This window comes from Haemaphysalis longicornis, unplaced genomic scaffold (assembly GCF_048455015.1).
Source record: "Haemaphysalis longicornis isolate Haplotype H1 unplaced genomic scaffold, Haemaphysalis longicornis Haplotype H1 scaffold_6, whole genome shotgun sequence".
Taxonomy (NCBI): Eukaryota; Metazoa; Arthropoda; class Arachnida; order Ixodida; family Ixodidae; genus Haemaphysalis; species Haemaphysalis longicornis.
This window is the reverse complement of record NW_027526407.1, coordinates 15,283,399-15,308,123: the sequence shown is the minus strand read 5'-3', so window position 1 is coordinate 15,308,123 and position 24,725 is coordinate 15,283,399. Positions and strand designations below refer to the sequence as shown.

General features: G+C 46.2%; 1 protein-coding gene across 2 annotated transcripts in view; it reads right to left on the bottom strand.

Annotated features, from left to right (window-relative positions):
• LOC144142269 (venom metalloproteinase BumaMPs1-like) overlaps window positions 1-24,725 on the bottom strand; it is a 55,919-nt gene that overhangs the window by 7,136 nt on the left and 24,058 nt on the right. For both annotated transcript variants that reach the window (XM_077673638.1, XM_077673639.1), the window contains exons 10-12: window positions 22,588-22,696; window positions 18,403-18,573; window positions 1,389-1,536 (exon numbers count right to left, since the gene is read on the bottom strand). In XM_077673638.1, coding sequence (XP_077529764.1) covers window positions 1,389-1,536; window positions 18,403-18,573; window positions 22,588-22,696 — 428 coding nt within the window. The remainder of the gene's footprint in view (window positions 1-1,388; window positions 1,537-18,402; window positions 18,574-22,587; window positions 22,697-24,725) is intronic.

Sequence of the window (24,725 nt, the reverse complement as noted above, 5' to 3'; positions counted from 1 at the left end):
ATATCTTCACGAAGCCTAGTTTCAATAGGCACGACTGCCATAAAATATCACAGTAAACACTTTTCGACGGCCTTTGCTAATCCCATAACAACTCCTTTGTCCTACTCTTGCCACCAGCAAGGTTGCCTGAGCGAAGTTGTGACTATTAGAAACAGTTGTTTGCCAAACTACGAATGATTGTTTTATTCTTTTCCTATCCTAAGCCTGTACCATTCCTGTAACTATTGCAACTATTATTTGGACACACCCGCTATTTCAAAACAAGAGACAGGTTCTTTTTAATACCTTTTCATTGACTTAAGACCAAATTTCTTGACAGATGGCGTCCGCCACCAATAACCCCACAACATAAACGCATTCTTGGACACTTTTCTGCATTTATTTGAATCCACTTTTTAAAGGAAAGCTTCCTACCTCTACCAGCCAACGGTTTCCTCGTGGCGTTTGTCCCAAAAAGCTCCAACAGCTGGGGAGGGTGAGGGCACTTTATGGAGGCAACCACCCAGTAAAATAAAGAGAAGCGCCGACTTCGCTGTCTCCGATGAGCCCTTCATGTCCCTCACTAACGGAGTTTAGTCCAGTTAGCGCAGAGCATGGGCGTGTTCCCCGCGCGCTGGAGCCTGCTCACCCCGGCGGGGTGGTGGAAGGACCCCTTTGTCATCTTTAGCGACGGTTGTACTAAGCCTGTTTTGGTGCAACTTCTCGTCTATTGCGCGCTTCCTTCCAACGCCTAGAATAACTTTTTTGACAGCACTCCTGGATAACCCGGACCCGACGAAATTAAGTGGTCGTATTGCAAAAATAAGTTAAAGATTTGTTTACAGGGCGGGAAAATATTTGTAGACACCACCTCCAGACATCTGGCCGCTAGCGAAACGCTATATTTTGGCGCACTGCTTGCCATGAATCGGTCCCCGTTTTCTGAATTGGTGAATAGCAACTTGGTTTGCCTTTAAGAGTTATTACAAAACACAAAAGGAGCAACTGGTTCTATTAAATGAAGATTATAAAAGTTCCCTCAGCTTTCTCGCAATTCTCAAACTTAGTAAAGTAACTAGTTTAAATTGGTAATATTGAGAATAACTAAGCTCACATACCGAATTGCTTCGGGGTCTGCGCTTGTGTCACGCAGTGGTGTAGCCCCGAGGTAGCACATCAGGTTGGTTAGATTCCGCTGTCTAACAATTCAAAAGACGCTCTTCCCCGTTTTCGTTCTTATGTAAAGTGGCAGTCATGAATTGTTATCTGACCCGCGTTTTCGCCTACTTGTGTAAAGTCGGCTTTTCCGCAGTGTACTTGTGCCTAAAATGGTTCACCATCCCTGAGACATGAAAATAGTAGCGTTAATAAATGTTGTTTTCAAACAATACATGTAGAAATATGCATACCTTGTTATAATATGTCTTTGGATCCACTGCATAACTTAATTTGCACTGCCGGCTTCGGCTCAAAAAATAGCCAGGTAAGGTTCTTGTTTTGTAACGTTTAAGGCGACTTCGAGAGTTGATTTCGTGGAGGCAGTCAATTTTCGGCGACCTAATAAAAAAAGGTCATAATCAATCAGGTGTTCGTTTGTAGAGTGGAACTTTTACCAGTATCGGGGTAGAATTCTGCCCGTGTGCATTTAAACTGCAAAGGCAGAAAACTGCGGTAATATTGCAGTTCTTGGTACCATGTTTGTATCAAATTTCATAATTGTTGATCAGAAGACGCAGGACGAACTGGCGAAGGCAGTAAAATGTGTGAAAAAGATGATGTGTACACGTCTGGAAACGACGCGTTAACATTCGATGCTTACTCTCACTCTAAGCGAAAGGGACTAGGGAAGGGATGGGCAATATACAAACAGTATAGATGTGAATGTATCATTAAAAACAGGTTTAAAAGGATGGTTATTTAGCGACGAAATTTTAAGAGCATAAAGCAAGTCCACGTACGTCTGTTTGTCCTCAAGGCAACGCTTGTTGAATTCAGCATATAGACTTTCGAATCAGATAGTGTGGAAAGCACCCGACGCAAGGCGAAGGCCCAGGTGTTGCGAGGGTACGAGTTTTCTTTATCCTGTTTTTGTCGCTGACCTATACACGACCATGCCATAGTCCAGCCGACACCCAACCAAGGCAGTATAGAGCACATCGGGAGTTTTGTACTTGCACTATACCGTTGGTGTGAGGAGCTTTAGGATATTCATTATTTTCAGACATTTATCTTTAAGTTGCTTGATTTGAGGAATAAATCTGAGTTTTTTCTCAAACACAATACCTAAAAGCGCGTGTTTCGTGATCCCAAGAATCGAAACGCTATTAGGAGTAATGTCAGAGTCCCAAAGGATCCCCCACTTCCTAGACAATACAGCACAACTACTTTTTATTGGACTAAGTCTGAAACCATTATTTTTTGTCCAGTGTTCAAGTTTGTTGATGCCAAGCTGGACTTGGCGTTGACAGATTGATATATTAAATGATTAAAAGGACATCTGGGCGTCGTCCATATACATGGAATAAGAAATTGTAGTTGGCAGTACTGCGCAACCACTTCATTTCAAGTTACAAAGGATGCCGTAGCGCCAAGCGGTGTCATAGGATTTCTGGATGACGAAAAACATCGTAGGGCAAAATATTTATGCACGAACAAATAATTGATATATGATTCAAGTGCCATGAGTTGGTCGTTCGTGGCCCGTCCCACTGTGAAGCCTGCGTGGCAGCTCTCGAGCATACCATCGTACTCAAGAAAAGGCACGAGCTTGAAGTTTGTCGTCTTTTCGAAAAGCTTACACACGCAGCTGGTCAGGGCAACGGGTAGATAGCTGGTTGGAAAGGAAGGGTCCGTCCCCCCTTTAAGGGATACTACAAGTGTGGCCTCCCTCCAAGACCCTGGAATGCACCCGCAAAGTCAGATTTTATTGTATAGATGTAGGAGTTTTTCAAGACTGTCGTTGTGTAGGTGTTGCATTATGGTGTCTGTAATCTTAGCTGCACCTGGAGCTGAAGGTTTACGTGTGCTCAGGGCAGCCCGCAACCCATACAGTGTAAATTCAGAGTTGTAACCACATTTTGACTTCTTATTGCCTCGTGGGGCCTGCTTTTCAAACGTGGCCTTATGTGTTCGTTTCAGAAAAGTGTGTGGGCAGTGTACCGTACTGGAAACGTTTTGGAAGTATCTTGCAAGTGTGTTGGCCTGGTCGTCCCGTCTGTCCCCTATTGCACTCAACAGGGAAAGGCTGTGTGTGTGTGTCGTTTATTTGGGGGTTTCGTATATGAGCCCACTCTTTGCGTCTGTCTGTGTATGAATTGATTGTTTTAAAGATGCGCCGACGTTGTTGTTTTGCCCCACGCCACACACGCTTTCCAAAAGCCTTTGCCCTGTTAAACCAGAATAAGTTATCTGACGTGGGGTAGTGGCGAATGATACCCCATGCCTTGTTCTGGGCTTCGCGCGCTCGCTTAGGTCTCATTCCACCAGGGCCACCTTGGCTTAGACAGGGCACTAGAGACATGGGGAATGTACCTCTCGCCGGCGTGGAGGATGTGCGCCGTGAGGAGTTGGCCGGTTCTATCTACGTGTAGGTAAGTTATGACAGCGAATTGTAGTGGAGATGTCTCGGTATATGCACTTCATTTTGCAATTGCTTTCATCGAACCTCTAATGGGAAGGTGAACTGTTACGTTCTTTCCCTATTTTTGTTAATGTGGTTGGGAAGTGGTCACTACCATATGGGTCTGTGCCGACGTGCTACTGAAGAGATGAAAAGACTACTGCAGAGCCGATGGCCTAGTCAAGGTATGGATAGGTCCTGTGTCCTACATTACGGTATGCAGGCTGTTTTTGTTAAAAATGCATGCTCCCGACGATGTCAAGAACTTCTCAAAGAGGCGACCTCGGACATCCGTGCGGAAAGAGATGCAGAATGGGCTACGAACTTTGAGGCATCCTATTAAAGAAATGGTTCTGGTAACTGGTCTCACAAAGCGTCGAAATCTGACCTCGATACCCCGTAATCCTATAGAATGTAGAGCAAAAATACAGTTGTTACCTGTTAAATATAAATATGCGAATGACGACAGCCTCAAGGACTATGTTCAGATTCATAGGATGACATGTCAAGGATTTCTGGACGATAATGGTCACACCACCTGAAGATGTATCACTTTTATATGAAGAAGTCGCATGATAAAAAGAATCACCACAACAGGACATGGCGAAAGAATACGACGACGAAAGACGAAAAGGGAGAAGCAAGGCACGCTGCGTCAAGCTCATTCCTCCGGGTACAGCACCGAGCGCTTGAGACCACAGCACGAGCTTGCGCTGGTGTCCGGCGAATCGGAATCTGTCAATCACAGCGGCCGGCGGCAGAGGCGACATCGTGAAGAACAGATAGAGTTGGAGAGCGGAGCGTTTTGCAGACGTCCAGTGGAGTGTGTGTCCAGTTAAGTATTTAGGCGTGCCAGTCGAGTGCTACAGAGACCCAGACGAGCACTGGAAGGAGCAAATTGAGGCTACACGAGAGAAAACGCTTAAGTGGGGTGGGCGGGACTTGTCTATGTTTACATGCTCTACTGTATATAACGTGCTTCTTGTTGCGAAGGTAATGTATGTTCTTCAAGCCCTGTGTATGTCAAGAACTATAGTTCAGAAGTTACACCGAGTGTTAGCGGTGTTTTTGTGGCGGTAAACTTGTGAACGACCGAGTCGCACGAACCTTTTTCGTTCAGCGAAGGCAGGGGCTTGGGCCTTGTACATTTGTTTCTGCGACAAGTGGTCGCACGGTTCATGTGCTTTCGTGATGAAAGCGATCCTTTTTTTGCGCCATGTTATTCAGACAAGGCTATCGCACACTCTCCCTGAGTTTGTTGTGTCAACTACTGACGCAAGACGAGTGTCTGTGCGAGAGGTTTTGAGTGAAGTTGTGCCTGCCGTCAAACTACTCAAAGTTCGATTTTCGACAGAATACCTGAGTGTTGTCGCGCGGAAACGGCTGTACAAAGATCTTGTGCATGTATGCTTGCCTGTGCCAATATACCGATCGCAGTACCCAACTGTAAAAGGAAAAGATGTTCTTAAAAGAATTAACAAAATTCCAGTTAGATCATTCTGCAAAACGTTCTTTTTCCAGTTGCATAGTGGCACTCTTCCTGTGAATCCTTGGTTGGAAGAAAAGGGGTTATTTTTCTACGGTTATTCGTCTACGAAAACTGTCGTTTGTGTAAAAAAGTAGAAATGGTTGAACACATCTTCCTGGATTGCTGGGATGCAGTATTTCATTGGAACATTCTGCAGAGCACTTTGAACCTTACGGCATTAGGTACCTTCCAACGGAAAACGAAGGGGGAGTGCCCTATGACATTATCATGCTCCTATTTCTACATAGTTTGTGGAGAGTTCGGATGGCGGTCAGGCATGCTCATGCCCATGCTAGACCCGTCAGGGATTACTTTATTGAATGTATAACGTACATCACAGAAGTTTACCGAGCGCAAGTAGACCCACCTGAGTGGATCAAAACATTACATACCTCGCATCATTGAAAAAAATTTAGTTCATGACGCAGCATAAGTGAGGCTGCTGTTTCACATCTATTCACCAAGCATTGTGTCTGTCAATTGCATCAGGTCCCAAGCAGGCAATAAATAAAAAAAAGAGAGCGGAGTGTGATCGGCATGCACGGCTGCCCGGCAACCGGACCCTTGCTGTACCCCAAGAGTTCCTCCTCAAGCGCAACCCTCATGACATCTCCACAAGCAGATCGGGTCCTCGGAGATCGGAAACACGCGCCCGCTACAATGCGACGGCAGTTCGGTGCGTGTTCTGCCACCGTGGCCACGATTCATCACCTGTAACTTTCAGCACCGCATCACCACGACTGCGCCTTTGGGAGGCGAGTTAGTACAACGCCGTTCCGGCAGTAACCACGCACTGTGCCCTTTTCGTAACCCCACTTTGACCGCATGCACAAATTTTCCACTTTCGTTCGCTCTTGGCCTCTTGTTTAGTGTGAACATTAGGTTTCATCTACCGCTTGATGCTCTTACTCTTTGCTAGATTTTTGTTGGTGCCTTTTTGTACCTGGGTCACTTTGGGATTTGGATACCATGTAAATACAGTCTTGTTCACAGAGTTACTTTTTTTAATTATTATTGAACTGAGCCTGACACCCACCACCATCTCTGTCGTTTATAAATACCTTTTAACTATTCAAGAAATTTGTGTTTGGAGTTTAGGTGTGCTTTCAGTAGACACCACATTTAGGTTGTTCGAATGCGATATCTCGAAGACAACAAAATTTTTAAGGAGCCCCCTACAAATCCGCTGGATGTTCCCTTTTCCCACTAAAGATATTGAAGGCTTACTGAAGTGTGTGTGTGTGGGGGGGGGGGGGGGGGGCGTGTGCGTGCGCGCGCGCGCGTGCGTGTGTGTGTGTGTGTGTGTGTGTGTGTGTGTGTGTGTGTGTGTGTGTGTGTGTGTGTGTGTGTATGTGTTGAATTTTTATCTTCCGGGGCTGTTATTCATGGAAGGGGTTCTTCGGGCTTTTTCAGATGTGCGGAAGGTGCCCGGCGAACCATGCTGTATGGTCTTAGATCATTTTCCGGTGCGCGTTGCCACAAAAGAGGGCGGCGGTGCGCCACGGTTGGCACGGGCGGTGCGGAGGGGTGGTAGCCGAGCGGGGCCCCTCCTTGGCAGCCTCAAGTGTAATGGCAGGCGGGAAAGCTGGGGGGGCAGGAGCGGCATTCTTCCCGCTGAAGACTGTTGCCACCGCAACCACTGGCGACTCAGCAAGCGGTGTGGTGACCGGTTTGGCTGCCTATTCAACCCAGGGGGGTGGCGGACGGGGGAGACGGCGGCGGGACAAAGTACCACTAACGGTACTGAGACCCTGCCGAAACCAGACGCCGCTCCCCCTGGCCAACTGCGTCAGCGTACCTCTCTAGAGGGAAAGAAGCAAACCTTTTTCGCACCTCGAGAAAGGAGGTGTTCTCTGTTACTTTGATGCTATTTTCTTCTAAAGTTCGAACTTTTCGCAGGTACTGGAGTTGGCCGCGTGTGGGCCCTGCCCTTAGCACATGTGAAGTTGTAATTACAGTTGTCAGTTGCGTGGTCCTCTGCGGCGCATTTCGTGCAGGTTGTTTTGACACTGTAAAAGTTTCTACCATGCTAGAACCACTGACACTTGAAGCAGCAGCGGGGGTTCGGTATGTAAAGACGCATGGAACACCGGATGAAGCATTCATTTAAATGATCTGGGAGTGACCATCGGTTGAATGTGAGCATATTACGTTGGGTGGGCATTATCTATTCATCTCTGCGCATCGTGGTGTCGCGCACGGCTGATACACCTTGATCCTTCAAGCCTCCAAGAAAGTCGGTATTTCTTTTGGGGAGCAGATCTGGCTTATAAATCACAACCAGCGATCTGTTCACGTTGCGGTGGGGTGTGACCTTGATGTCCAGAGCAAGGATAAGAGTTTTGGCAAGAATATTTCAAGCGTGCTGTCTTCCACAAGTATTTCTCGAATGCTGTGATATTAGCTTGATACTTTTCTCCTAATGTACATTGAAGACATTTTGAAACCCGGAATACCAGCCGTGAAGTGACAGGTCTTGCTCAGTCAGATGACTCAATTACAAGCAAGCGAGAATAGTTATCAGGCTTGGGGAAGACGGTTGTCGAAAGTGGTGGAAATGAAACTTCGGTGCGACCCCTCTTCGGGGCCCGCCATGTTTGTATAGGGGAGGACGTTAGACCATAATATACACCATAATATAAAAGCAGGGGACCGGGGTACTTCCTTCGCACGGATTCCCCTTGTGGCGAGAGCGGTCCAGGAGCTCGCTGCCTGGTAAAAAGATAGGCCGCATATCTGCCGTAGCTTGACCCCGGCTCCGACTGCCACCCTGTGTGGTTTCCTTTCCTCCGCCTATAGTACATCGCCACGGTTGGCTACAACTTCTGTTTTGGGGGCTCGGGGTCCGCGAAGGTGCCAATACCATCGCCACGGATATCAAGACGCCCCGCGCGGGAAAAAGAGAAACCTAAGGAATACTGATCTGATTCCCCGCAAAGGGTGGGCCTTGCTACTGCAAACGGGGGTGACATCAAGAGGCGCAAAAAGAAAAGAAAGGAGAAAAGGTACGTAGTAACATTGAATAAGAGGTAGAAGAAAAATTAATAAGGAAAGAAGAGACGTTTACAGCCATAGAAAAAGTCTTAGAATGTCAAGGCTATTGAACTCCGGGCAATCCTCAGTCAGATATAAGAGTCAAAAGAACATTTGTCCTTAGCGCAGCGTCAGCCTGCTTCTGTTCCGGTTCAGGAAAGTGATGTACTTCAAAAGAGCTTCCTCGTACAATAGCAAAATTTCTTTTCGCTGAATTGCGTTCGGTCGCATGCTGCGGGAATTAGGAGAAAACATTCGACTGCTCGATTGTCTTAGTAAAAAGTGAAAATTCCAGTGCGTATTGCTGCACCGGAATGGTGTAATTGTTAGCGATATACCATCGTATAATGGCGTCATAAATCCCATTTGCGTAAATTCTGTCGTATTTTCTGTCGAATTACTTTAATTGGAAGTTAAGATTTCAAGCTGCTTTATGTTTCTACGTGTAGCCAATGTTTTCCATTCAAGGCGGTCAATGGTATTCGTGCGTAAGAGTAAAATTGTAGTTTGCTGTAACAAAGCGGGATGCGTATTTGTCGACACGCCCTTCCTATGTACTCTTGTTTTAGCAATGTGGGCCCTGTTTTCCAACGTTTTTTTAGAGTGGCGCAATGTTAGTGGCATGGAAAGTGTACATGTTCCCGGAAAACAGAATAACAGGTGGTACGCGTTTGCTGTAAATTGACTGTCGGCTGAATTGCAATTGGGTGGCATCAACGCGGCTTTTGTATTCGTATTGCCGGCGGTTGAAATTCCTAGTAAGTGTGACGAAAATAAAAGCACAGTGTCATTCCAAGCGCAGGGACGGGCTGATTCAGCACTCTACGATAGAAATTAGTTCGAACACCATGGTACAGTGCTATGAAGATGTAGGTGTGTCGTGCGGGGGCGAACGAATGGAAAGCGCAGGCAGGTTTTGAACTAAAAATTTCTATGAAGCGCAAACGCTTGCCGCAGAACTCCTATTGCAGCCAGCACCACCTGCATTTGTACACCCAGCGGACATTACGCTCGGGATTTATTTAGGATGTTTTATGAACCTAATGTTAAAATGTAAAAACAAACCCACTTATGGCCGTAAATAAATACAAACTTCTCGAATAAAGCATGGGAAGTAGACTGCTGGGAAGTGACCGCAAGGGGCGATGCTTATAGTAGGATTGCCGCAACAGGACTATCAATAGCAAAATGACCCCCCCCCCCCCCCCCCGATCAGGCCCTGACGACACAACTCTCTCCCGCTGCATACGATAATCACGTGTTGAGTTATAAAGTATGCAATCGCTACCCTCAGCTCAAAGGGCAATGTCTTAGTCCTTTTCTTGGTACGTAGTTATGCTCAGCGTTCGGATTAGGTAAACGTAATATCAAACACTAGCTTTTCACGCCAACGCAAAGTTGTTATGACCAATGTTCCGCAACTGTATCGTCTGAAAAAATGTTTCGTCATGTGACTAGCTTAGAGTATCATTAGACGTGGTATGGATACGCAGCATTACTTTGGGCCTAATGGGCGTATACGTGAAAGTTTCTTTTGTTATTGTAACGAAGTGTTATTTCCAAGGCTACACATACGCGCAATGGTACATTGAACCATCCATAGTACATAAAATTCTTGCTCCTGCTGTGAGTATTGAAGCAAAGGGGAAACGATGAAATTTCAAAGACACGTTCGGCAATTGAACAATAATACTTCCGAATTAGCTGAAACATAAGAGTTATAATGCTCTCGTATGTCTTTCACAAACACCACTGGGACCACGCAAGGTTTTTTTATGGTTGTTCAATGTAGCCGCAAGCGTTCTTCAAGACTCTTTTGCACACGTGTGAAGATGCTCTCATGTAACTTCCAGCAGAATCTCCCGGGATCACTCGATCATTCGCAAAAGGCGTCTTACGTTATTTTAAAGGCCACAATAAGCCCTTGCTCTAACATCGTAGCCATAAAAAAACTCTGTGCTTATACCCCAAACAGCGAAATCAGGACGATGTAATTGCGCAGCCGTGCAAGCATCGCCAAATTCAAATTAACGTTGGTGACAGCTATCGCGTTAGTTATTTCTTTCAAATATTCTCGGTTCCAAATGGATACTACCTTGTCTTTTTATTACTTATTCCCAAAACACGTGCCCACAGCTTGCGTTCTTCGACTTAGTCTCCCTACCAAAGAGCCCGCTGGGTTGTGTAGGATACATTGAGCCCGAGAAGAAACAGTGGCCGCGCTCAATGGTCAGCAGACTTGCATGAAGAATGAAATGAACAAGGTTGGGAAAACTTTGCAAAAGACTTGGTTATAGCTTTATGATTAGCGGATAAGTTACTTAGTTGTACTGCGAAGTTTTTGTTTCGCGGCTTGTGGTTCAAATAACAAGTAAAGAATTTCTTCATGCGAGCACTTCCAAACGATGACATTCATAGCGTCGATTGCGGCAATACCAACTTGCAATAATGTACGCGAATATTTCTGTAATCCGCTTTGCATTTATTAACTAAATCTAGCATTTTAGTTCACATTGCAAGAATTCTTGCGTGCCGAGACGAGTTGAATTGTAAGCTTGGTGTATAAAATTTCAGAAAAAAAGCGGCACTGCAAAAGACATGACGGAACGAGAAAACAAACGCTTTCGCCCGCAAACAACCACATCATGTTATTGCATAGGGGTGCCAGGTTTATGCGCGCTGGTCAAACTCAATACCGCTGAGAAACAATAAGTGTTGAGGGGGGAAACGCAACAACCCAATTCCAAAAAAACTCACAGCAAGGAAAAAGGGACCCGCGTGCGAAGAAGACAGATAGGGAATCTTTGTTTTTCATAAAGCAAGGCCCCTAGAACCGCAACAGAATTTTCACCGCACTCGACAATGCAAAACGCCCTTATATATCGCGTGCCGTTTGGTCGCGACAGCGGCTTTAGGTATTGTATTTCTCGAAGAGCGGCGTGCATCCACATTTCAGGTAATGCGCTGCAAGGTAGCTGTCAACAAAGCCGCTAAGCAAGCTGACATACTCGCGTACACCGCCAGAGATGCAACAACCCATCTAGCCGATGCCAAATGCTTTGCAAGTAATAAGTGGGAGGCTGTACACAGCTCGAGAGTTCACTCAACAAATTGCCGAGAGTGCTTCTTTGAAAGATATATCTACGTATTGACCCCAGTTAAATTCTACGTACACGGGTGTAAATTTGTTCGCCGTCACGGAAACGAGACGAGCCCCGAATCTTCAAACAACTTTTTTAACGTGTTGTGCGGGTCCTTCTGTGCAGCCATGGACAAATAAAAAAGAGAATACGAAGATATCAACCAAAATAAGCAAAATCGAAGGACTTAGTTTGTTCAGATTTCATAATGACAGTGTTGTTGTATACTTGGAAAGTAACATCTGGAAACGTTACTGCTGTTATGGAGCCATGCAACAACTACTTCGTATAGCGAAAAATTGCGCTATTCGTGGGTTCCCCTTCACATTTGTGCATTCGCATTTCATTTGCAGAAAATCGCCGCAACGCAATGCTTTACCTCATCAGGGGTATCCAGGCTAGCTTTGTTGGTAGTGCTGATCAACCAACATCCACTGAATGCTCACATCAGCGCCTGGTGTCCACCTCCACGCAAGTTTTTGCGTGTCAGTCTTCACAAGTGTTGAGTGACATCAGGAGCAGGGCAGTGTGCTTTTTGGAGAGTCAAGGCATGTTTTCAGCGCACAGTGGTGTCGTGAATGTTAAGTCAAGATCTATACATCTTAAAGGGGCCCTGAAAGAGATTTTGCCTGTACATGGATGTTGGAATTTTTGAAAATTCCAAAGTTCTAGTAATCACCTTTTTCCACAATGTTTGTTTAGTGATGAGTTCTAAGTGGAGCTATTGCAAATGACAAGATCGCATTTTCTCCCGCGCCCAGAATCCCCCCTGCTTGGTCCACCTGCTCGCTCCACTCGAGCGCGACTGCCAATAATGGAGGAAAGAATACTAAGGGGTGGCCCCTAGCATTCCAATGCAATGCAAAAGGTGTGGAGGTTGTGACACCATTTTAATGAGCGCATAGACAGTGTTGCCTAGTGTTTTACGGCTGCGGCAGCTAAATCGGACTAAATACCACGGACAATGTTTTACGGCCCTTTGACTGTGGCTGGCTCGCTACGCTTGCAACGCAGTGCAGTCGCTACGGCGTCGTCTTAGTGTGCAAGCTGCTTACTACAGCTGACTTCGCAGCGTTTCTTCTACTGCCGTTTCCTTTGTGGTGTAATGTTCCTTCAAAGGCAACATCTGATGCTTTATAACTGGCGTCACCGGTCAGCATAGTTGTCGTTCACTTGCGGTTATAATTTGTCAATTCCGCGCAGTGGTTTCCTATCCTTCTCGGTCTTCTGTTGAGGCCGTGCACCTTGGCAGATTTGGCAAGTTTTGCCGGGCGCGACCGACAACCCATCACGCAACAGTAAGGCATCTTGCAAACCTCTGCAGCCACTTACCGTGCACTTACGCACGTGAAGTAAAATTAATCGCCGCTGAGACGTGGCGCACTAAGGCTGGCGAGTAGTAAGCACCCAAACTTTGCTCCCGTTCCTACTTCCGCTTTCGCGAGCCGCCCGTACCGCAACGCTATTATCAAACCGGATACAGCAGATGACAATGGGAAAAAGTGCTGCGCTCAGCGGGCTCATCGACATGGCACGTGTGGATTCACTAACCCGATGTCGAGGCCTTTCTTAACCTTTTCTCTCCTCCATGCTGGCCATGATTCCTCGCTTATCGGTGACGACAGCAAGAAGATTGGGCAGCTCGCCTCTGCTAATACCATGTTCTGCGCGGAAGCATTGCTTTGGAACGGGGCCGCTTGACTCTCTGCGTTCCGTTTGCGACGTTGGCTTATGATTGTGCTCATGAATTCTATACTGCGCTCACGGCTAAAAAGCTGATGTAAGGAATGGGGCAGGACACACGGGAGTCTGAATATCTAACCGGATATCTAAAGCATCACCTCCTAATTTGTTAGAGTGAGCACGTAAGGCCTTCCGAACTGTCGTCGGTTTATATATTGCTCAAGTGACCGCTGGTTTACGCCAGCGTCAAGCTCGGTCGTGTTGTGGTGACTCCATGCACGCCCATAAACAGGCAGTTGTACTCTTCCACCCCGTTATTCCAATCGGTTCTTAACATTTATACCGTAACAAAGAGCAGCGGAAGGGTTGTACAGTACAACACAGAGTGCTTCGTGCATTTCATTTTGCTGTCCCTTCTCCCTTTACTCTCCTGTAAAATCCTACGCGACGCTGTGCTTATCAACCGCTAGACAAGTGCACCATAACGGATATTATGAGCGGTCTCGGAAGAATTGTGTAGCCTTGCGCGCCTGTCTCTTTTTTGGGCTGTGCATACAATTCCACAAAACAATTATTCCACTCTCTCTTTTCCTCCTGATGTCCTGGAGCTAATATTTTCCTCTATAAAGGCTGTTCGTCGATTTTTTTTACGTGGTCATGGCAGCTAGTTGCGATAAGTTGAGGGCTTGGTTTCCACCCGCTTCACTATAATCCCCTTCCTTGCCCCTCCTCCCGGAGTCTACCATGTGTATTGTTTTAGGGGATTGGAGGAACTCTTTTGACGCTGTAATAATTAGGACATACCGATTTTAGAAAACACACACACCAGTATTTTCTCCCCTGAAATTACAATGGCATTTATATATATATAAAGCACGAGTTTAAGACTCAACGACTCATAACTGTGACTTAAACGATGCAATGGGTTTTGATATGTAGTTCCACAGTTCAACCAATAAGTTTTTTTTTATTCGCGAATAGGATTGTCAAACCATGACACTTAAAAGGCATAAAAAAAGAAAAAGAATCACTCTGCCTTGATTCGAACCAGCGGCTTTGATTCAGCGGGGGCGACGTATGAGTCCACTGCGCCCTAAAATATCCCCAGATAATTCTGAAATAACCTGTATACTACATTGAGACCCAACCTTTCTGTCACATCAATGATTTGTGCAGGATTTTAAGGATTACTCCCTGGTTAACTGATCATTTCTTGAGTAACAGTTGCGCAGTAAGGCTCCATAAAGCCCCGACCATAGGCGATCCCCGGCAGCACCACAAGTCTGACAGAAACGTGTGCCCGGTTGCAACTGCGATTTCGAAATGCGGCAATACTGCTTGCCTTACTTATTCTTACCCTTTGCGCTCTAAACCTTGTCCGATATTGAAATCGTATTGCCTAATATACTTTCTGTAACTCCTGTTCTTCTCTTAACAGAGCTTTTATTTTCTGCAAGCGTTGATGGTCCCACACGAATATGCAGTGTGCAACTCCTGGTAACGATGCCGCCAAAGCGAACGGCCGAATCGTCGTAACGACGCCTCGACGCTAGTGTTGCGTTGTATGGGCTCTGTGGACCTTACTATGAATAATAAACTCTAGGAACTAAACGAACACAGCCGCATTTATACCGGAACCTCTTCGCTTCTCAATTGATTTCCGGTAAACCAGTGGCCGTTCGGCTGATCGGTATTCTGGGCATCTTCAGTCAGCGAACCAGTCACACCATGGGACCTTTGGATTGGCTGACGTGTTCGTGTCCCTGTCGGCATCGCGTGACAAGGCGGTCTGACAACTCGAAAGTACACGTCGCCGTCGTGTCGTCGTTGTGTCGGGTTAGCCAACGCCCCTTAACGATACGCGTGGTTATACTGTAAGAAAGATCGATTTAGATAAAGGTAATAGCATTAGGCGTGCTCCAGCAAGCACTAATTAAGCAAAGACACCACCCCGACACGGCGAAGTTGGGCAGACCTCGCTTTTTTTTCACGGAAGCTTGAGAAAAAGCCGTGTAATCGCAGGATTTCTTCTACATGACATACCTGGGAGAATCAATGACACGCACGTGGTGAAATAGCGGAGTCCCGAAACACGCAGGAACGGGTGGCACCGCGGTTGCCAAACTTTGAAACAGAAATATGACGTTTCTGCTGCACAGAAAAAAAAGTATGCTTGGCACAGATGACATCTAATACCCAATTTAACCATTTCGTTTGTTGAAGTCGTTTGTTTAAAACGCCTTTCAGTACCCCCAATTTCGTATGCACAGGAGTTCCTGACCGCATCTGTAAAGGCTTCAACTGACCATGGAAAGCATCTCAGATCTCTTTCATGTTCTTTTTAGTGTTGGTTTTGTCGGGTTGATAAAAAGCAAAAAAAAGCACGCCAAGGTATCTAACACCTTTTTCACAACTAGCCTCACCGAGTTCCCCCACAAGGCTTCTGTGAATCTAGCTAACAAGTCATTTAGAACTGGCACCACGGATTCCTTCCTCGTAAGGATGGGAAAGACGAATAACGTTTGTTGAGATATGGGAAAAGTTCATTTGCTTCATGAGGTGCGTTCCCCTCAGTCCAAGGAACAGATTGCGGCGCTGTTGACTGAGGTGAGCATAAGCTGCTCGTTCATGTCCGAGCTGGTCAGGGCTACGCTACATTGTTCAGGGGGCGGATCGGGTATTGCGTGAACAGATTGGCGGTATTAGCAGGCCCACGTGTGGCGGTTCAGGGATCCGTACTAGTCGGGGCAGAAAGGGCATTTGTTTAGGGGGGATTGGCTCCAATAGATGGCGTGCAGTAAAATTATGTCGGAGTAGGTGTTAGTATGTTGAGGTCGTCAAATAAAAAGACTATTGGCATAAATAAAGGAGTGTACGGGAGGTAAAATCACAGCACTCCCACAAAACGAGACTAATACCAATGGCGCAGGAGTTTTGAAACTTGGCCTCTCCGAAACGATCGATACAGGTTCGAACCCCTTGGTAGTCGAGATATTGCGGAGGTAAGTTAAATAAGTACTCCACAAGCACTAAGAAGGCACACACATTTCTCAGACACTGGGCCAGGAGGTACTTCAAAGCGCTGTCAGTGAAGCTGACCCCAGAGGTGTCAGCCAATTCCTACCGACGAAGCTTCTCTTGCAGTTAAGGCTCTGCGAGGCGTTGTCAGGTTGATCTTTCAGATGACACAAAAAGGGCAACACTTGAATTACCCTTAAAAATGCGAAATCCAATAATGCGCTTTCGGTAAGCTAAAACCGACTCTAGCAAACCGATGGCAAAACTGGAATGCCTATTGCGCTACACTAATGTAGGAGCCGCATGTCAAATACTTTGGCTACCATTCTTGCTAGTAAGTGACATCATCTCTCTACATTCGTAATGAATGTGTCGTATCGGGGTCATAGCATCCTGCAGCGGTTCTCAAGAACGACATTGATCCTGCGGAAGGAATACGTTCACTGTAAGTCCCGTCCAACAGGTCTGATCCTTGCCAGCTCCAGCTGCGCACTACCCGAGTCTCCGAGGCGAAAGCCATGTGCTCTACCCTGCGAGAGCCACCCTGTAATGAATGTTGGGCCGGACCGCGTAGAAAGTCACGAGCCTGGACTATGTTCTCGCAAACGCACACACACAAATATATTAACGTAAGATGTACAAAGCCGGAATAGACACTGCACACGGATGGACTGCGGATGCTTGTGGATGATTGCGGACACAGTCATAAATGGATTCATGCGCTCACAGCCGGCGATCTCAGGGACCAGACGGTCTGGATGCGATGGCACGAAAACGCATTTCGCTCGCTGGCCACGGGGCAGGCTAGTGGAGTCGATGAGGAGGTGCCTCTCTGGACAAGGACGTAATGGTGGCCGATAGCTAGCGGCAGGACGAATGGCTTGGGCCGGCGCCACGGCACGACCTCGCTGCCCGCGCTCCACGCCACCGGAACCACGATCACTCCAACGGGTGCAACCGCTTCTGGTCGTCTCGTCGGCAGCCCGGGTGGTGGCACGGACGGGAGGCCCGGCGATGGTCCTCGGGCCTACACCGCGAGGGTGGCCGTCTGGCGGCCTCCGAGAACGAACAGCCTCCCTTTCCTTCTTCCTCTTCTTTCTTGTTTTTATCTCTCGGCTACACCCGTGGAATTCGGTGGATTGACCTCTCCAGCAACACCTCATCACACACCCGATCCCTACCTCGCGCTTTCGTGTTTTGCAAGCCTGACCTATCGGTTCGATTGTACTATTCTATGAAACCTGCCCAAACGTAAGTGGCTGCGTTATTTTGCAAGGAACGTATGGAAAAAATGTCGTGTATGTCTTATGAAATGTCAGGACGAGATTTTCCTATGAAAGTGTTTACCTTCGCCATTATTCAATGTGGTTACAAGTGCTACAAGACAATGCAGTGCGGGTCAATTGCAGACCTTCAGGTAAAACAAAACTCAATATTCCTAGGGGTTACACCCTGGTTACACATTTTCCAACCATCACGCCCTCTTTTACGCGCTCACATAGATTCCCGCGTATCGGCATGCGGAGATTACATGACCGCACACGTGACTCTGTGGCCGATATTCATTTCCGAGACCGTCACCGAAGAGAATTCAGCTTTTTCTGCCTCGCATCGCGCGTGGTATTCTATATGTCAGCAGTCTTTTTGTGCGCATGCCCGCAGCCTAAAAACAAATATGCAATCACTCCTCGAACAACTGTGGTTATAATTTAGAAATAGGCTGATATCTACAGCTCGCTTCTTAGTGCTTGAGTAAGAATAATTAGGCTGACGACACAAGCCAACACAAAATCAAAGGCAATAAATAAGCATGGTCTCACCGTTATTTAGCTTTAATAACTTTGCAACGCGAATGCCTTAGAATGTACCAGATTGTGTTTTACTGAAGTAAACACTTATCAATTTCAGTTACTTCACCACTTTCTATTACGGTGTGCCTCTTCTCTAGAAAGTTTCTAGCAATATAAAAAACTGGTCTACATAATAGGTTACCTATCTAACCTACTAAAACCTCCACAACTCTAACCTAATTTGTGAACTTTCTTAATAGCACTACAAATAGCAAGAGCAGTCGTTTGCTCACAGAAGTCTGTGAAGTACTTCGGCTTTACATCTCCATTGCCATGTTTTGTACAATGCCGATGCGTTAAGCAATGCTGTATGCATAAGCACGTTTAATACTCTCTACTCTAAATTAGCATGTCTAGGCCAAGTTAATTTGTTTTTGGGTGAATAATATCAAGTTTCAGTATTTCCAACGCAATAAACCTTATACCCTTGACTCATATCATACTCATAGTTATGGGCTGGCTAGAGAAGCGCTTTTTCTGCTGATAAAGTAAATTCATAAAAGAGGAGAGTAATAAAAATTAGCATTTGATGCGCAAACGGCTGCAGCTTACCGGGCAACAAACGAGATTGATTTGTCGCAACACTGCGAAAACTTCACGGCGTTTGCGCCATTCTGTACATAGCTCATTATATAACCTTGAGACCATGGACAGTTTTGAGAATCCGCGTAGAAGTATGGTAGGTAGCTCCACTCCGCATTACCATCGTGGGAGCAACCGAGACTGCAAAAAATGAAATATTGAATAAATATTTTCCATCGTGCAAACATGCGAGTCCACGCAAAATACGAAGTCTAATAAACATTTTTATGCGTACTTTGAGGCATTGTAAAAAACCGATTTGCAACGGAAAACGGTAAATAATACTACTGGTTTTGTGCACTGTTAAGTCATTATAAAAATGTTTTTGAAAATGACGGACCCCTCAAACTTTATAACCTCGCGCTCCATTTGCCTATATTTGACCTCATATTTGTGTCGTTGATCTTTGACCAGCAATATTCCTAAATTATAGATAATTTGCGGTCGAACAGTGAGAGTGAGCCTACTTCCGGGTTGTTCTGGGCATTATATCTCACCGGCGTCGTATTGATATTCCGTAAACAATGAAGGGGGAGGTCGGGCGAACTCTTCCCTCGCTCTGCAGAATCGCGCCGATCTTCCAAAAGCTGCAGCCAGAGTCGAGCACGGATCGGCAGAGTGGAGCGAGCGTGAGAGATGGTTGCTTCTTAACAGTCCATATGTTCGCAGGGTAACGTCAAGTGCACGCACGGCGCACCACCTGTTGCTGTGCCATATCGATGGCTTTTGACTACCAACACTAACTGAATGCCTTGTAGAATGGCCTGTGAACCAAGGGTAGATCCGAGAAACAGGAAACCGGAGCAAGGAATGCAGATGATGTCTGGACTTACGTTCTGGAGTGAGAACGACCGGATACTCACGTGTTCACGCAAATTCAATTGTAGAACTTAAACATCATACAAACCAAAATCCTTTTTAACACTGTGTTTTTACAGCGTGGTGGCTCCTGTTTGCTTTAAACAAATTCCTTCCTGAAGTTTTAAAGTCACGCGCCAAATTACGGAAGCATTTTGCACCACTGTGCACGGACATTTTAGTCTCAGTGTACGTGCTTTTGTTTGTACCATAACTATACCCGAAGATGGTAATCGTGTGTGGCACGGACTACTCTTATTAAATGCCGTACCGCTGAAAATTAAACTACGGATTAAACTATCCCAGCATCCTAGTTGCCGTGCTTGGATCTTGAACAGACGAGGTATAAAAAACACTGAATTTCTTAACCTTTGAGAAGTACGTCCTTCTGCAAGAATTTTTATCCAGCATATTTAGCCATATTACTGTTTTAAACATACAGTTACCACATATTGTAAATTAGAAATTTATGTAGTAGAAAGGATTGAAAGCACCCCCAATCGCCTGTTAGTGATAAGGCGATAGTGTACGGGAGAGTCATCATAACCAATGCTAAAGAATAAGAAGACGATGAATACTTGGAACTAATTACACCTCGCTTCATTCCTTTGCTAATAAATATCCAGTACCCACCCATGACCGTGACGTATTATTAGCGACTGCATGCCTGGACATGTTTTTAACAACGTGTTATCACCTTCAAATCTACTGTCACAAACATATCGTAGCTTGCCACAAGAAAGAAGTGGGTCTTGGAGCTAAGAACTAGTTTCCAGCATTTTTGAATGTCAAGCACCTCATCCGCTACGCACTGGTAGTGACGGGGACTTCTGTCTAGACGCTAGCGCTTACGATATCAAAGCTCCAGGCGTGCTCAAAATGCAATTCAGATGTATATAGCCACTCTTTAAAAGCTCGAGAGGCGGACTTCTTGTCCGAAGATAGACCCGCGGAACCCGCATTCTAGACTATAACTCCGCAACATAAGGGCATCACCTAACTTATTTGCACCCCTTTATCTCTATAGCACCTAACACAAACAATACTCGCCTACACGTCGCCCAGGCATTCTGCAGGAAAGTTACCACGGTGCCCGGCATGTGTAATACCTTCATGTTCGCCCCGAGCGCAATTTTCTCATTAATGTCGTCAGCCATAGACGAGCCATTCTTTACCGCACAGCTTCTAGCTGCACTGGCCTGCATTACAATACTTGTGTCCAGCTCAGGATGACCTCAAGGTATGCAACCCTCTCGCATTTAGGCGAGAAAAAGCGAAGCTGTTTTGGGAAAGATTTTAACCGCTCAAGAGAGACCAGACGTCTACAGCTAAAATGATAATGCAAAAGCGCTGCGCCAATCCTCAACCCAGGGGTAGTCAAAACTTACCCTCCCATAGCCCTCATGACCTCCGTCGGCAATCTGATAAAGAGGAGGGTGCATTATCGCACCTGACCAAACCGCAAGAAATGTTTACATGGGCCCAATATTTCGCTTCCGCAAAGGTCGTAGCCGCATCGGCAACACTATATCTCTCGGAAACTGCATAAAACCGGCTAAGTGTCGGCGGAAGGTCCGCATCGCCATGTTTTTCGGCAAAAAATTTTCCTATGACTGGTCAGAGCATAATGCCATTCGCTCAACCATGAAGGTTTCAGGTGTCGGAGGCGGCTTGTAGACATCCTTTATGCACGCTGACTCTAACTCATTATGCAGCGTGACTGGAGGTACTCCTTAGGGTAAGTTTCAAAGCCACACGCTGTTAACATCACCATTATAAGCCTGAAAAATGCTTACCACCGTCGGTCGAAATCTCCCTCTACGTGAAAGACATGTGTATATAGGTCTAGCTGCACCAGGCATGGGCGGCAGTCAGGATGGAGCGAGCAACCGGCATGTTTGCTGAGTGAGCTTTTACAAAGCGCGACCTCACGCGCTACGGGCTCACTGTTGGAGGCAAATCCATTACGTACGCTTCCAAATGCAGGATTCTGGGGTTTATATTGAAAAGGCCTCTCACTTGGTCAACCCTTGTTCGTCATTTAAGTGAGATTACATCATTCATTAGCGTGCGCAAAGTTGCTTTTCCACACCATAATTCTCACGCGCATTACGTATGGTCTCCTGTAACCCTGGTGTTTGTTGTGTTAGCTCTCTTTTCCAGCTGTAGGTAGTGATCTGACTGGCCTTACACCCTACCACAATGCTGTGTTGGTCCTTCTCTCTCAAGAAACTTTCAAGGCTGTGGAGGGCATGCAAGTGCCGACCTTGAAAGCTTGCACTGGTGTTTTCCAAGCTACCACTACTGGATAAATGCTGACAGAATACACTCGCCTGTCCCTGTTGCTTTCGGCATGCATGGGTTTTCTTGTGACCACGCACTGCGGTCATCTTTTAGAGTAAAGTTCGGTCACTCAAATTAGGCACCTCCTGCCACAGCAACACCAGCAGCCCCCTCCTCCCCTGATTCTGCTCTGGATGTTCGAGATCGCAAAAATAGTGACGAGTGACTACCTACCCCTTGATCATTAAATGGTAATGTAAAGGCGGCTGTTGCAGCAACCATCGCGAGTTGAACAACATGGACCCAGGATACCGATACCATTATCTAAAAAAGACGCTTCAGCCCTCGGAAAGTATTAAGGTGTGGAACATGAGCAATCGACTTAGGAAGACGCATCCATTCATCACGCCCCTTTTATTCGGTCGACCCAGGTTGAAATTACAAGAGGCCGCCTAAATTATCCGAGCACGACAAAGCTGTGCATTCGCGTATGCGTAAGAATGTCGCTTACACGCGAAACTTCCGCTTCACACTCAATCAATCCGTTTTGCCCGCGTGCCCCTTGTGCGGTGTACGCGAAGATTGGTAACACCTAAGCTGTGATTGTGCTGGATTTATTGCAAACGTATCTCCCTTCGCAGCGTCTCTGGGCCTACCACTCTACGTAGGAAAACAACTAAAGGGCATACTTAGGTTTTGGAGTTATTCTAAACGTGCACTCATACTACAAAAAGCCCAATTTCTGATCATATCTATAGTTGTCAAAGGCATAGATCCACCTCATGGTCGTTATAGCCATCCTCGTCACCCCATTTATCTAGCTTCGGACGCCAGATCCCTCAGCTTGGCCTACATCACCACTTTTATTAGATCATACTCTCTGTAGTTATACCTTACTTGTAATGAGGGTCAAACGCGTTAATTTTATGTGAACAAATTTTATGCTTAGGTTCAGGGTCAGGTGATAATAGAAAACTTCACGGCAAAATACCTTCAACATATACATTAACTTACGTATGGGCCACCTCGTGCGCCCATGTCCGAATTCCCCTGTATGAGAACGCCGTGTCTTCACCGAAGCCAACTCTGTACCTCCCACATACGGATGCAACAAACGCGAACCCTGTTGAGAGAAAGAACAACAATAGTCAGGGTGACTTTCTTTGCAATTCCTACAAGGACTTGTTTTGCAAGTTTAAGATTTGATCCCCTGTATGCCTCTCTCTTATTTCTAGCGAATTTATATCATATCGGTTAGTTATTATACTGTCACTTCGTGTGTTTTAAGGGGAACAAACACAAACGCAGCACAAATTTGCCAAAGATGCCAGAGTATAATATTTCTATAAGTTTACGTCTTAATTTAGTATGAAGGTTGCAATAGAAACAATTAGGTGATGTCAAATATATTGCTTACCGCGATTCTGCTGTGAACTACTGTGTGTAAGAAATTCAGCCTGAGATGCTTTGTTTGCGGTTATTATTTTATTTTCCTATATACTTTGCAGAGTAGTTACGAATGCCTTGATTGACGGACGATGATGACATTCAGTTTTATTTACCATTGAGATAGCTTATTAATGGGTCAAGGCGCAAGCAAACGAAGATTAATTTTTTAAGTGCGAATGCACTTCTTAAGGGACCCTGAATCACGCGTCCACCGCCGTCCGTCCGTCCGCACCACATACCCACTTAGGGCGATTGGCCAAAAGAGTTCCTAATTTCTTTAGCACATACCCACTTAGGGCGATTGGCCAAGAAGAATTCTTTCGCATCACCCGTGCATTCCCACTTCCCCATCGACGACTGCTGCTTCGCCAGGAGTGGAAGTCGGGGCGAGTACTGCGGCGTCTACCTCGTCGGTCACGTCTACGCGAACCTCGTGTCGCACGCCGTGTCCACCTCGCCGGTCAGGGACGAGTCGCCATACAGTGCCGTCTACACCGACGCGTACTCGGGCGACGGAATCGTGGTCGTCACCCTCTACCTCGCGCCAAACATCTCGCGCGATGACGTCGTCGAATACGTGGACGCGGCGATGGAGAGTGTGGCCAGGCGCGTAAAGCCCTCGGACCCGGTCGTGGTTGTTGGGGACTTTAACGTGGACGTGTGAAAGGGCGGCGAGTGGTTGATGGAATACATGCTCGCCAACCACTCCATGACGTGCCTACCGCTAGAGGCTCCCACCACCATCAACGGCAGCTACATCGACCTGGCCTTTGCGAGGAACTGTCTGATACGCGCGGTCTTGCAACAACTCTTGACCGTACATTTCAGTGACCACAAGGCAGTCATAATGGCCGTCAACTAGAACGACAACACCTACAAGTGCTGAATAAAGAATACTGTCGTTTCACTTTACTTGCGTGTGTGTGTGATCTCCTCGAACATACACTTTAATTCACCAAGATTTCAAGAGAACGACTAACGGGGTGTGTGAATCCCCACTTGATCACGCGGGGGTGTTAAATGCAACTAACGGGCGAATGCCAACACAGTTGAACATAACTCCCCCTCATAGCATCACCCGTGCATTCGCACTTCCCCATGCTCCCCTTCGGGGAAATGCGGGTAATATTTTTTTATTTACTTTTCTTCGCCTCCTTACCGGTATATCCGCACACCGATAAAGGATGAACATTTATATTTATCTTTTGTTTTCCTCTCCCATTGTTTGTAGTTGTAGGTGTATGCTGTCAGAGTAGCTATTCTTTGCTGCTTCTATGATAACATCCGCCGATTAATTTCTCGGGCCTCAAACATTTCCCAACAAACGTCCGAACTAGGATGCCACAACGCATTCATTAATTGTACCTTTTGTTTGGTCAAGGCGAAGCCTAAGTAGTCTGTTTAGTTGTAGTAGTCTGGTGGGGTGGACTAGGGGATCGGCGTACAAGGACACCTACAAGAATATATGAATATAATGTCGTTTTCCCTAAATGGCATCTCTTGTATGTTGCATGCACAGCTCTTTAGCCCAACCAAATGACTGCTTTTCTTTTTTTAACTGTTGTGTTTCTTTGCCGGAACAGTGATGTTCCTTGCGTACGTCGGGATTTTTATTTACTATTTTTTCTGCCTGACTCTGTAAGCTCTGCGTGCGGTCTTTGCGTTTGTATACGCTTTCCTATGCTGTAAGAAAGGCTAGGCCT